Below are 14,121 nucleotides of genomic sequence, written 5' to 3' on the forward strand. Positions count from 1 at the left end.
AGCAAGTGACTGACTGGGGTCCAGTTTGTCTTCAAGCTTTTACACTCAAAATTACACCAATTTCTGAGGGGAAAAAAGATGGTGGTAACATCAGTGAAAGACTTGTGTAGTAAGAGGAAACGGCCAAGTCTGTATGCATGTTCACACCTACCGCGAATAAAGCGACAGATCAACATGTAAAGTCAATGTAGTGCCACAATTCTTGGCGACAAACTGTTGCAACGCATTCGAGGTAACCAGGTCGCAGCTTCAGATCAACGGTCGGATCAAATCTGAACTCAGGAGACAAGTCACCGCGAGTTAACCAAGATTTTACAGTGTTCATAAAAACAATTCATCACCAAAAAAAGCGGTGAAATAAAAGCTCCCCTGAAGGATGTGACCCTTTTAATAGACGTCCACAGGAGATGAAAACCTTTCGCCCGCAGCACATCGACCTACTTTTATTATTTTCTTTCAACACAAGTGGTGAAAAAACTTGCCGGACAAAGAGAAAGTTGTACACTGTAACTTATTTCATCTGTTTCTTCTAATCCCAAATAACCAAAGGAAAAACCCAATACAAAGCCAGGATCCAGATCTGAAGTCAGATGGAAGAAGCCCGTCTATCGCAACATGCATGTACAACAGGAAAAGGACTCAGCCAGCACGGACCCCTGCAAAGCGCCTGTCTAGTCTGAAGGTTCCCTGAATATCTCATAGCATCCAGCATGTAGGGACAGGTTTCTTTTCAAGGTCAAGTCAGTCATGTGCAGGTCAAAGCACATAACCAAACAAGCAGTAAGTCCCACTCAACTGTGCAGGTGTCCAGATGAACCAGTGCAGAAGCAGAGCGCTCTGCGAGGGAGACGAATCCACACCCTCCAGGAGAAGAGCAAAGGACACATGAGAACAGAAGCAGCTTTGTCTGAGGACTATAGCGCTTCATAACACATGTCTGGGGTGTTGTTTTGGTGCAAGCTTCTCCTCGTGATTTGTTCAGACCAGCAGTTGCGTCATCAATTCTGAAACTTCTCCACCGTTTTCATGAAGTTCAGCTTTTATACAGATTTGAAATTGACATGATAAACTTCACATGTTTGTTAAAATGAAATTGAGTCTTTTATTTTTCATATCTGGTCAGGTGACCTTTGGTTACACCAGAACACAGGTACACACACATCTTCAACCAGGGAAACGTTCCACTTGTGTTTCCTTAAAATTCAAACAAACGTTATTGACATTCATACGATACAGGAAAATTCAGAACCAGAAAAATGAATGAGAGAGTGCAAACCTCCGCCAATAACTACTAAGACTGAAATCCCCGTCTGGGACTCAAACCTCAGCCACTGCGGTGACACGCCTGAATTGGGGGCTGAAAAGTGATCCGATCATTACATAGTAACTAACACTCTTCATCTAAAGATTCATCTTGATGAGGAATGGTCCCTTGGTACAAAGACATGTGAGTCTCAACAGTAAGACCCACATCACTGTGCCTGGTAACTTGAGCTCTGAAAACATCACTAAGCCACAGTGATGCTGCCCTGAAATAGCCGATACTGAATGGCAACCATGAGAACTGGACCTTCTCTGCACTGCCTCCTTCTTATATCCACCATCCAGTTTAGTTTGTCCTAATAAAAAAATGTTGCCATGACTAAACTCTCAACATGCCACTTGAGGCTCCAGGCACCTGAGACCAGACCTCGAACTATTGATCAAACCACTCACCTGTCTTCGTAATAACAACCACAGAAACAGGTCCAAACAGAAAACCAAGAAAAACGGTAAACAAAAAAAGAACAAAAGCCTCATAAACATTACAATCTGAAAAGGGTCATACAGCATTGAGGTGGAGAACAGGAGTCACATCGTGGAGCGTTACAGTACGAAACACCTCAAACAACGGTGTGAAATTCCATGTTTGACTCTATTAAGGAGGTAAGAATGATTCCATTATTGCACAGATTCCTTTGACTCACGTCTGTTGTTGTCAGGAGAAAGAGGAAGAAAACAAGAAGAAGCCCATACAGTGAGGACTTCACTGTACACCTCACTATCTAACACACCTAACTAAGGTGCACTGAATCCCTGCGTGGGTCCGAGTCCCACATTGCATCAGCTGCATACAACCTTCTATCAGGTTTGCTGAGGAAGCGCGATGTTCCAAAGCATATAGTCGAGTAACGGGTGGATACCACAATACACAAACACATCAACTTGTGTGAAGCATGGCCTCCAGAGACCGACCCAGAAGCCTCTCTTCTCATCTGGAACGGTTCTGGTTCTGCAGGTTGACGATCTCGGCCGCCAGCTTCTGTGGGTCGTTGACCTGAGGAAACCGGTCCATGGCGGCGTCCACCAGGTGAGCGCTGAATATGGCCAAGAGATTGGTTCTGATAACTGTTCGCTGGTCTGTGTTGCGACTGGGTTGGGTTGCCAGCGGGGGGTCCCAGGGAGGGGGTTCACATGGCAGGACTGGACGGACGCCGTAAGGCTCTGACAAGAAGACGGGCTGGTGGTGGTGATGGTGGCGGCTGTGTTGGAAGCTGGCAGGCTGGCTAAAGGGAGGCATGCTGACTCGATAGGCGTCGTACGGCGGGTAATGCGGGACCGCATCGGAGCCGGTGCTGTGATGGTGCGGGTAGGCGGGGGAGGACCTGAGAGGCGAGCAGCAGTTGCACGGCCCGTTTCTCATCTGGTAATGCTGTTGCTGCAAGGCCACTGGACAGGCGGACGTCCCCCCAAACGGAGGCTCAAAGTGACCACGAGGGGCCTCAACGGACGGCCCATCTATGGAACCCAACCCGGAGTCCAGACGCTCCTGCGACCTGCTGTGCTGCGGCGGTGCACGCTCAGGAGGCGATTTCTCTTTTCTGGACGACCCCTTCTTGCTCGAGGAGTGTTTGGACTTCTCGCTCTTATGGTCCTTCTTTGACGGCTCAGGTGCCAGGGTGAGTTTCCTGGCCATCTCCTCCACCAAGGACAGACTCTGTCCCGGCACCAGAGCGCTCTCCGACATGGAGGAGAGCTTGGCGTTTTCCCGGAGCGTGTCAGCCAGCAGGCGGTTGGACTGTTTGCCTCTCTCGGGATGGGAGTATTTACACTTGATCCCGAAGGTACATTTCTTTCCTGAGAGGAAGCAGAAGAGACGTTTGCACAATCGCACTAGGAATTCAGGGTCTCTTATGAATTCTCTTACCATAAGGGCACGACTGCTTCTTATGAGACTTTGGAAACCTCCGAAGGAAGTTCACGAGTGTTGGTCCGTGGCGACCCAGAGGATCGTCGGGAGGCATGAACCTGCAGTCGAACAATTGACGCAGATGAAGCACCATGTGAAAGGTAGAAGGCGGAACGTTGAACTCACTTGTCGTTTACGAAGGAGTACATCAGCAGACGCTCATCGATGAAACGCTTCCACTCTGGCTTCTCCCGCTGGAGGTCGCGGTACATGTCGTTGGACACGACGACGCCGTCCCAGTCATACGCCAGCTGGACGATATAGAAGTCGTCGTTGCAGACCACGCGCTTGCCGGCGACGTGTCTGGACGGGGTGAACACCAGGTTCTTCTTGCTCTCCAGTTCCAGCAAGATTTGCTGATCTGTGCGAAAACACGGAGATGCTCCATCAGAACAGACTCAAGCAGAGGTGGGTTGAGTGCCTCCTGTGAAAGTAGGCCACCACGTACTGCGACTAGCATCTTCTGCCTCTTTTCAGCGCATGACAAAACCAAGGAAAAACCCAGCAGTCAAACCGTGGCTTTACAGAGAGATCGAGAAACCCTGGGGTATTTCCATTAAAAAAAAAAAAAAAAGAAGCAAATTTTGAATGAACACATCACCTACATCCTCTCGACAGATGTGTCACAGTGCTCATCAGTGACCTACATGAGTCAGTTTGGACCCACAAAGCAACGACTGGCTTCCCTTTGCGCATCCTCGAGGAAACTTACGCCTGATCTCAGCCCTTTGTTGCTCCATCTTTTCTCGGCTCACTAGCTTCTTAAACCCAATGCGAGATTCTGTGTCCCCAGACGGAGACAGAGAGTTGTCTTCACACTGATTCGGTTCTGTCCCCACTCAACACTGGCTCCCTCTTACCAGTGATTGGGACGTCAGGCCTCGGCTGTTCCTTCCTCCACGATGGGACGAAGACCGTGACTTGCGTGTGGCCTCGATCCAAGAAATAGTTGACTGCCAACTGGATGCCCAAACAAGAGAAGACCTGCTTGTTGCCGTGGCTGAAGGGAGGAAAGACACAGTGTTATCACTGTTTCCACTGCACATCTTGAAGCCTCTGAATAATCACCACTTTCTTAAACAAAATGATAACTGGTGAACCATATATTTATTATTGTTATAGAACAATTGCCTTCAGACGCTCTGAGAAAGTCCTCCAGTCCTTTGAAATCTCTAAGAGTTTCACTCTTTAGACAAAAAAGTGAAATGGAGAGGCAAAGAAACAGTGGGATCCAAGTCTTTCATTGCTTTTAACATACTTCCTCAGTAGATAAAGGGTTCCAATTCTGCCTCTCTGATCTGCCATGTTCCACGAACCTCAGCTCCGCCCCCAACAGATTTATTTTTTCAATTTGAAGTGAAATGGGAAGTAGAGTGAAGTTGCATTGGTCGCTAGAAACACACGACCACTCAGGCTTGCGTGACATGGTAAGGGTCGCCAAGTCGTGTTTGAGGTCGAACTGTCATCATACGACTCACTCACTCAGAGTTTGTGTATAATAGTGAGACAATCCTACACTGTCAAAAGTGAACAACCAAATGACAAGGGATTGTTGCATCGGTAAGTCCTCTATTAAAATCTCCACGGAAAACAGAATGTGAACACCTGAGCGGAAAACAAGAAAGAGGATCGGGTGAAGCAGAAGCTCTACTCCAACTATCAGGAAAATGTTGGGGCTTTGAAACAGAGATTCCAAACACCTTGAGAAACAGGCTCCTGTTTGTTCTTTTACCTCTTTTTTTTAGGCTGTACCGTTTTTGGCATTTGAAATACTGTTGATAGCAAAGGCAAAATGTGTCAGCAGGGGGTCGTAGCAAGCAGAACCAGCTTGCACAACACACACACAGTAGGAGAATTTAATTCTGAAAGAAAGGTGACATATTGAAATATTTGTGGAAATATTTCAATATGTCACCATATTTTCCAAATATTTGTGGAAAAAAAAACTCAAAACAAAATCTAACTCAAAATTAATCTAAAAATGTTGGGAAGTCAAATTACTTGATAAGAAGTTTTTGTAAACTCAAAAACGCAGGCATATCCAAGCATTTACTTAATAAATATCGAGACTGTGGACTTAAAATATTAATACAGAAAGTGGCATCAAGTATTGTGATATTTGAGGCTATCATATTTTCTAGCACCCTCACAGAAAACATGTCTGATGGACAGAGAAGCTCATCTTCGCCCATTGATTTTGTTCTTCGCTACACCATAAAGACGACCACTGACCACAGCACAACAAAAGTTCCATATATCTCTGGCAACTTATTTCTCACAAGCTTTGGAAACATTCAAGTTTAGAAAGAAAAGGAAACCACTCCAAAGAAGCACTTTCCCGTCAGGCCAGTTCCTGTTACAGCTACGAGCGACACTCGTCTTCTAGGCAGCGCGAAGGCATTCATCAACCTTCAGATTTGCATACTACAGCAGACCTCAGTGTACCTGCAGTGGCGTGTCCAACTGGGAGGGGCTGACGCTCACACGTCTCTAACACACACACACACACACACACACACCGTCCAGGTGGAAGCTGAGCCGCTGCAGACGTCACTGCTCAGCACAAATATTTAATCAACCTTGACTTTACATGCAAAACTAGTTTCTGGGCCACTTGCCAGGATTGTACGAAATGTAAACAACCTCCAAAAACCTCACGATTTGCAACAACAGTCGACATGCAGCAGCTGCTTAAGTTTGTTTTCCAGCGTTGCATCATTGCGGCACATTTAATTTGAGAATTCTGAGGTTTTACACTTACAATTTCCATGCAACATCTACTTGTTTAAACTTTGCCGGACATTTGTGCACCAGTGTACTTGGCAGATCACAGACCAAGCGCTGATGATCAGGAAGTACTTGGCCATGATGATCTTCTCAAGTTTATTCTCCTGAAAGAACTTCATCCCTCGAAGTCTCCTCCACTGTGACCGACCTCGGTGTGGACTCCATTCAGAATGGGTCTTGACTACCCAGCCTTCCCTTTCCGATCTTTTACCCTGCCTTTTTCAAAATGCGGCGCAAACATGGAGTCGCTTCACAAAAAAAACACATGCAGGACGAAATGCTGTGAAATGCTCTGACAAAAAAATGGAGTACCATACGTGAAAGCTCACACACGGCACTCAAACCAAAGTAAAACAGGATAAGTACAATGAAAACTACTTTTGCTATGATAATCATTTTTAAAAAGTCGTAGTTAGTTGCAAAAGATTGTTGTTTCAACGACTGAAAATGTTCATGTGGACGTATCTGACAAGAATCAGCGCAGATACGACCGACTTGTGTGACCTGTGTCCTGGTCTTTGTGTCGACACCAAGTAGCCCAATCTAACCAGTCTTCATCGAAAAACTACGACAGATTAAGTCTTCTAAGTGCTTCTAAAAGTCTTGACTCATACAAGTCATCATGTAGCAGTTGTGGTAGCAAAAAGAAAAACTGACCTCATGGCTACATTGCTGCCGTCTATAACAATGGGCCTCAGGGCATTTTCGTCCTCGCTGCCCTCCTCACCGCTTTGAGGGGTAACTGGCACGTGCATCTTGGGCTCCAAAGCGCGTACCTCCCCTCTGGGCACCAGGACTGACAGCGTAGTCACAGGCCCCGGCTTGGTCTCCAGTTCAGCTTGGACCTTGACAAGCTCCCCGAGAAGTTTATCCGTATCCAAATTGGTTCCAAACTTTTTCTGGACGGCGAAGACCTGAGCAGTTGAATAACCAAGCTTGTGGAAAAAGTCCAGCTGGACATCCAGGAAGTTTGCCGTCTCATCCAGAGGCGGCAAAGAAGCACCTACATTCATCGTGGGAAAGGAGGGCAGGAGAAGCTCCATGCAGCACAGATCCAACACTGGACTTCACTCCACAGATGAACAGAGGAAGAGACGGCAGCATGAAAGTTCATCTTTGTGATGGCCTGTGAAGCCAAAACAATATTGAAAACAGCAGTTCAAAACTTCTTTCCTGAAACAATTTCTGTCTGATGTATGAAAGCGATTATAAAACTAGAGCAGCTTCCCATAACCAACTGCTTTTACAGGAACTGAAGACGGAGAAGACAAGCAACACGCAGGCTGAACGAAGATGACACACTACGATACACCAAGTACTAATGTGCTGCTGAAATCACATGAACAAGACTGAGGAGGCAGCCGCTTCAATGCTATTGTTTTTTTCTTCTAATTCCATTAAAAGCAAAAGAATTCTCTATTGTGTTGACTGAAAAACATATTCTATGTTTTATTATTAAAAACAACGGGTTGCATGAGCTTCGCACCTCCGAATAAAGCAATACCATTAAACTGAATGTAAACCTGCCAAAGGAAATACTGAGATCAAGATAAGGAAATATATAAAGTCAATCTTTACAGTTTTCATTGCAACTGAAGACAGTAGTAAAACCATTCCTTGTCATCGTTTGCATGATACTATATATTATTAATGCTATTTTAAATGTTAAAATGAGCAGCCAGACGTAAAAACAATTCCATGTCTCACTATTGAGTCATAAAAAAGTTAATCAGCCATGAGGAAATGTCTTGTAATGAACATAATACGAATCAAAACACACAAATTGAGCCTCTATTACCAAGTCCAGCACAAAAAGACACTTCTAATTAACTATAATTAGTAGATTTATTTAATTCCGTAAAATGATGGTTCTTTCCCAGCAGCTGCTTCTATGAATGGTTTTCCGTCTTTCTTTTATGACATGTTTAATGTCGATTCAGCTTCACCTATACAGTGTGGATCAGTGTGACGTGTCAAGTATTTATTATAAACACTTTTAATATTTATTGCTTGATCACCTTCAAACTTTTTCCAAACCAAATATCTCACTAAATCCTCGTATCTTGTATACCATAAGGCATTCTATTGTAAGATACATTGTTAGACAAGTGGTCAGAAAATGTAAAAAAAAAAAAAAAAAAAAAAAAAAAACTCTTCTATACTATGACTCATCGCTGTAAACGCTGTTCCCATTCATTCTGTGCAGGACTTGTTGTGAGGGATTTCGCCAGGAAAATGGAAAACACACGTGACAATCACTTCATATGATGCTCGTATTCGATAGTAAAAAAAATAGCAACCCATTTATTTCACTTGTTCTCGGTGCGCCTTTGAAGATCGATTGAACATCAGGTTGGATGTTTTTTCCACTAAAGAAAGACAGGGGTCGTTATAAATATTGTGAAATGTACGCATCTAATTTAGCAGATGTTCTGACTGAATAAATTCGAGACGTAAACAAACGCCAACATGAACACACAGTCGTTTCCAGCGGATTCGGGCGTTTAAAAAAGCGAGCACTATTTTCGGCAGGACATAAAAAAAGTGAAGAAACGTTTCCAGACTTACATTTCCGCTCGTCGACTCCCGACAAAGACCAGAAACTCGGGCCGCTCGTCTGTCTTCAGCTGGAGTGACGGGTTTTCATGGACTCCAGAAGATGTTTGAGCAGCGCTCACGCGCCGGTACGCGGAAGTAGTGCGCGACGTGAGCTGGTGTGACGTCATTGTTCACCGGAAAACAGTCGACGAAAAATAGGGCGGCAGTAACATCCTGATATTAGCATCAATTCAATATGGAATTCAACAGTGCCATAAACAATGAGATAAAGAGCGTCGGTTAGTGGGCGAGGTCACGAGGGTCAGGGGTCAGTCCCAGCTACCTAGGGTGAGCTGGAGTGGGAACCCCGGACGGCTGCAGTGGTAGAAATTCTAAAGGCAACAAATGAAACCCACAGTTTCAACACCGTTGGTGTCATAAATTCTGAACACCTGTACAACATGACTCATCAAATTGTTGCGCTTGAACGTGACAATTGCATTACTGCAGTTCAGCAACGCCCTTGTAGCGAGGATTAAAACAACATTCCAACAATAGGTAACAACATTGTGTTGTTACTGAATAGCGCACTTAAGTTAGAGTGATGGAATAAACACTTTGAAACCACAGTTTGTTGAACAGTGTCTTTGTGCAGAGGTCAGGGCTCTGGGTTTAGCATAGATCAATGTTAATAATCTGAACGGTTTGGAAGTATAAACTCTAAACATGGTTCTCAAGGCAGGACCACACAGGAGGCGCTGCCCCCTCAACAATGTTCAAAATGTGTGGAGTCCCCCGGGCAGACCCAGGACCGCCTGGAGAGACACCTTCAAAACACCTCGTGGATGACATTTTTGGGCCGCTAGAGGTCACTCGCTGTTCTATAACCTTTGAACAGCTAGTTTTAATGACGGCTTACATGAGTTTTTTTATGCGAGAGCGCCACCTACTGAGCTGTAGAGTGAAGATGAGGAAAAAAAAAACCTGAAGACAAGCTGATCCACAGTGAACAGTTTACTCACAATTCTGAAGTAAATGGCGTTACATCTCAAAAACGACATTTAAAACACAAGAAAAAGCATGAAAAAGAATTGATGACACCACGTAATATAAAACTCAACTCTTCGGGTAAAAGAAAACTTTAGTAACTAGGTGTTGAACTGCGGTGTAAGACGTCACCACTGACACACACACTGCACCTGCTGTTCAGCACAGTGTCGCCAGACGACTCTGCAAGTGAAGGAAAGCATCATTAAATTGTGATATAGTCTTAAGACTCATGGTCAACATGTGTACCTTGAGTTGCTTGATACTCCTGAGGGCTGTTTCGTCCAAGTTTGAGAGGTCGCCTGACTGAATCTGACTGGCCAGTAGCTGCATTCTCTGTCGGGAATCAAACATCCTTTTCTTCATCAAGAAACCACTTGGAATAAAACACCCATTGACTGCTGCTCATAATAACAGCAGTAAGATATACCATCCAAAGTATGGGACTTCATGGTTTTCGCCACATATGACCAAGCTTGGTGCAGCGCCGCGGCCTACATGAGAGCCGCAACGCCTTCAGGAAAATGATGTCTCTTTAAAGATGAAATCTCACATGATCAAACAGATTATAAACAATGTGGAAACATCGAAACAAACGGAAAACACATCATGGAGGTGGACATGAACATGACAGATTTTGCAGTGTTATTTGGGGGTAAAAATCCCAGAAAAAACATCATAATGATTGAAGTCTGTTGCTCACAGAACTCGTGCATTCTGGCTGGACATATGAAGAGAAGGAAAACGGAGGCGGAGCGGATGAGAAAGGCTGCAGGTTACAGAGACATTTTCTCCTCATGGTTAAATACTATATTATTTTATTGTGACCAATTCCCCTCTGCTTCATTGATCCTCTGCATTCCATTAGGTCTTTTTTACTTATCAACTAGTTACTAATAGATGACAAATGGTTGAGACAGTCTGTGAGTCTAACTAATCTTCAGTTGCAGCCCTAATCCAGTCTGATGAAAAGCTCCGAAACCTCACTCTCTCTGCATCAGAACGCCTCTGTAGGTCATGAGAAGGTGGGAACTGTAGCAGTTAAAATATTAAGCTCTCCACTTCAGTTTTGTTGGACCTTGAATGAACCCCAGGTACTTCATTTTTTTGACATTTCCCATCAGCGTGGCCACAGCCAGTCCTCCACCTCACTCACGTCCAGTCCAGAGAGCGATTTCATCCCGGACTCACCTCGCCATTGCCGACAGGGATGTTGATGACGATGTCCTCGTTGGCCGATTCAATGGGAGAGCCATTGACGGAGATGCTGTAGACTCTCTCTTTGTGGCGAGGAACACGGAAAACAGGAGTTTTCAGAAGCCTGAGGAGGGGCAGAGGGAACAGTCAGTTGTGTCCACGAATAACCCACATTTCATGGCTTCACCAGCTCAGCATATTTTTGCAAAAAGGTGTTTACCTGGAGTCAAAACGTGGCGTGAAAAGTGGAGTCGGACCCATCATCGAGGAGTCCATCATGTTTTTGGTATTCAACAGGTTGCTGCTCGGGCTGATGAGAGAGAACTTCCGGTGAGAAGGGAACGAACGAACACACACACACACACCGACACACACACACACACACACACACACACACACCGACCGACAGACACACACACACACACACCGACAGACAGACAGACACACACACACACCGACAGACAGACAGACACACACCGACAGACAGACAGACAGACACACACACACCGACAGACAGACACACACACACACCGACAGACAGACAGACACACACCGACAGACAGAAAGACAGACACACACACACACACACCGACAGACAGACACACACACACACACCGACAGACAGACACACACACACACCGACAGACAGACACACACACACACCGACAGACAGACACACACACACACACCGACAGACAGACAGACACACACACACACCGACAGACAGACAGACACACACCGACAGACAGACACACACGCCCCCATATCATTCAGCTGAGTGACATAAAAGAGCTCACGTTTTTAAGTGAGAGTTCCGCTTGTTGGCCGTCAGGGTCTTTGTCTTCTTTGAGACCGGAGGTCGTGCTCTGGTTTTCCTCTTTAGATAAGAGTGAAGGAGATTAGAGCTGAACACAGCAAGTTTTTGTAAAAATGCTAGCACGTACCTGCGTCGCTGGGGCAGCATTCTCATCGGCAGCAGTGCGCCTTTTCCTGGTTGCTGTTAAAGAAATGACAGGAGTAGGTAACAAAGACCAGGGAGGCAGTGGAAAAGCAGCAGCAGAAGACCAAAAGAGAAGTGCACACATTTCTTCAGTGACTTCAGCATGGCGGCATGATCCTCCGCAGCAACACTCTCGATGATGGCGGCCGTCTCTGCTTTCTGCTGGCAAACAAAGTCACATCATTACACACTATTTAAGGAGGAAAACAGTTTTATAAGAAATGTACCTTTGCATCAGGTTCCTCTACAATTTTGGGCTTTGGCTCATCTGCAGTAAAACAAAAGTTACGTTTGAGTCCTGTGACCAAGTCAGTCAGACGAATTGTGTATGTTATAAATAAACGAATCAAGTCTCCAGGATGTAGACCACTGAAACTTACTCCACCAATGCAGCCAGTTCATCACCCTGACAGCTCTTGGTAGTTTGAGCGCCTCCATTTCAAAGACAATGTCAATGTCCTTGAGCAGCTGCTTCAGCCTCTCTTCCATCTGACCAAGTCGTGTCAAGACTGGAACACAATGTGGAATCATGACATGAGGATGTGTAAAAAATTACCAACAAACCAAAAAGGAAACTGACATGACATGGACTAACAACTGCTTATCCTTAAGCATCTCTAATTCTACTTGACCACTTTTTACTATTATTACAGTTGATGTGAAAAAGCAACAATGAGGGGAGTTCCACACAGTATTTTTTTTTTTTTGCTTTCTGGTGCAACTTCACCATCAGGACTCCACAACCATTTGACAAATTCCACGCACCTGGTAGACATTTTATAGCAATATTTTCAATCAAAATGCTGTTGTCAGACGACATTATAAACAACCCTACCCTGAATCGATCTACTGCACACAGAAGCTCGATCAAATATGATCTAATTCTTCCACTTTTATTTTCGAGTATGATTCAGAATCCAGATCTTCTAAGGTAAAGTATATTTATTTCCACCAATTGCTCTTTTATTACTTGTTTCTCAACACCTTCTGCTGATTGACGAATGAAGACTTTCAACAGAAAGGATTCATCCATCAAGCTCTATGACGTCTTGTTTAAATGGTCCCCTTCTTTGTTCTATTTGCAGTTGCCAGCACACAAGGACATAATGAATACACATCCATAACAACAAGTATACGATGCTCCTTTGTTCCATTAAAGTGACTGAGGATTTCAGCAGCCGTGTGCTCTTACGACACAAATATACTGATAAACAGGGGTGATTTACATGTGTTAATCTCGGGCTTGTTTATGTTCATGTGGCTCATAATTTGTCTCGAATTGGCGACTTCGTTAAAAAAAAAAAAACATCGACGTGCTTACCTTCGCTGTCGAAGTCCTCCAAGAAGGCGGCGAGTTTAGCCTGTTTGTTTAGATCGACTTTTCGATTTCTGGTGGTCTTTCTCGCGGGAGCCATGTCTGTAAACAAACACGATGTTTAGTTGGCGGAGCAGGATTTGCTCGACTAACTTTTATTACATCCGATGAAAACGACGTCAAATAACTTGTTGCTGGTGTGAACTATAATTTAAGTTTTTCTACGGGGGGAGAAAACCATTAAAAGCGGAATGGGAGCGGAAGTTGAGTTGGCTCAGAGAAACTAGCATACAATGCTAACTAACGGCTATTCTGCAAGACACTGTCACTAATATAGCAGCCAGTCAATAAACAACATATTCTCACACCAAATGTAAGCAATAACAAGTAAATGGACGTTGTGAATATTTTCTTACTTTATCCTGTTGCCTTTTTTTGTTCAGCTCCACAGAACGCCACCGTTCTTCGACGAGAGGTTTTTCAAATGTCAGCGCGAGGGTGGGTCCACAATGAAAATCAGCCAATCAGATCAAAGTATTCGGTCTACGTCAACACGAGTCATATCTCGACCAATCACAATGCAGTACGATAACCGGAAACGTATTTATGATATCACATTTGTTTCCTGAATTTATTAGTTGTTATCAGTTATCAAACAAATATATGTTACGAAATTTGACATCATATAATTTGAATTCCAGACTAAACTATGTCGGTTCATCATGGTATATATTTTATATTTCAAATACATACATATATATATATATATATATATATATATATATATATATATATATATATATATATATATATATATATATATATATATATATATATATATATATATATATATATATATGTATATAAAATCACATCAAAGACATTAAAATAAATAAACAATATATAAGTAATAGATAATACATTGTATAGATAGATGATAAATAAATAATGATCGACAAGCAACGATGTTCATCTCTCAGTCTATCAAATTTTATTGTTGTACAACCT

At 43.9% G+C, this 14,121-nt stretch overlaps 2 protein-coding genes across 6 annotated transcripts; both read right to left on the reverse strand.

Annotated features, from left to right (window-relative positions):
• Positions 1 to 956: 956 nt before the first annotated feature.
• zc3h12ab (zinc finger CCCH-type containing 12Ab) lies at positions 957 to 8,834 on the reverse strand. 3 transcript variants are annotated; one of them, XM_053864120.1, is made up of 7 exons: positions 8,585 to 8,834; positions 7,024 to 7,142; positions 6,674 to 6,930; positions 4,090 to 4,229; positions 3,356 to 3,590; positions 3,188 to 3,288; positions 957 to 3,117 (listed from the first exon to the last, which is right to left on the reverse strand). In XM_053864120.1, the coding sequence occupies exons 2-7, from the start codon at positions 7,057 to 7,059 to the stop codon at positions 2,252 to 2,254; spliced, it is 1,635 nt and encodes a 544-aa protein (XP_053720095.1). In that variant the 5' UTR covers positions 7,060 to 7,142; positions 8,585 to 8,834; the 3' UTR covers positions 957 to 2,251. The 3 variants fall into 3 exon arrangements, with proteins under 3 accessions (XP_053720095.1, XP_053720094.1, XP_053720093.1); XM_053864119.1 differs by adding an exon at positions 8,317 to 8,385 and having other exon boundaries at positions 6,674 to 7,142; XM_053864118.1 differs by having other exon boundaries at positions 6,674 to 7,142.
• Positions 8,835 to 9,539: 705 nt separating this feature from the next.
• On the reverse strand, positions 9,540 to 13,666 carry cdca8 (cell division cycle associated 8). 3 transcript variants are annotated; one of them, XM_053863414.1, is made up of 11 exons: positions 13,530 to 13,666; positions 13,120 to 13,215; positions 12,179 to 12,307; positions 12,026 to 12,066; positions 11,882 to 11,957; positions 11,743 to 11,795; positions 11,596 to 11,675; positions 11,019 to 11,108; positions 10,793 to 10,922; positions 9,851 to 9,937; positions 9,541 to 9,784 (listed from the first exon to the last, which is right to left on the reverse strand). In XM_053863414.1, exons 2-11 carry the CDS (start codon positions 13,211 to 13,213, stop codon positions 9,761 to 9,763), a joined length of 804 nt encoding a protein of 267 aa, XP_053719389.1. In that variant the 5' UTR covers positions 13,214 to 13,215; positions 13,530 to 13,666; the 3' UTR covers positions 9,541 to 9,760. The 3 variants fall into 3 exon arrangements, with proteins under 3 accessions (XP_053719390.1, XP_053719389.1, XP_053719388.1); XM_053863413.1 differs by having other exon boundaries at positions 11,882 to 11,960; XM_053863415.1 differs by lacking the exons at positions 13,120 to 13,215; positions 13,530 to 13,666 and adding an exon at positions 12,634 to 12,783 and having other exon boundaries at positions 9,540 to 9,784; positions 11,882 to 11,960.
• Positions 13,667 to 14,121: the final 455 nt, after the last annotated feature.

Source organism: Synchiropus splendidus, chromosome 4 (genome assembly GCF_027744825.2).
Source record: "Synchiropus splendidus isolate RoL2022-P1 chromosome 4, RoL_Sspl_1.0, whole genome shotgun sequence".
Taxonomy (NCBI): Eukaryota; Metazoa; Chordata; class Actinopteri; order Syngnathiformes; family Callionymidae; genus Synchiropus; species Synchiropus splendidus.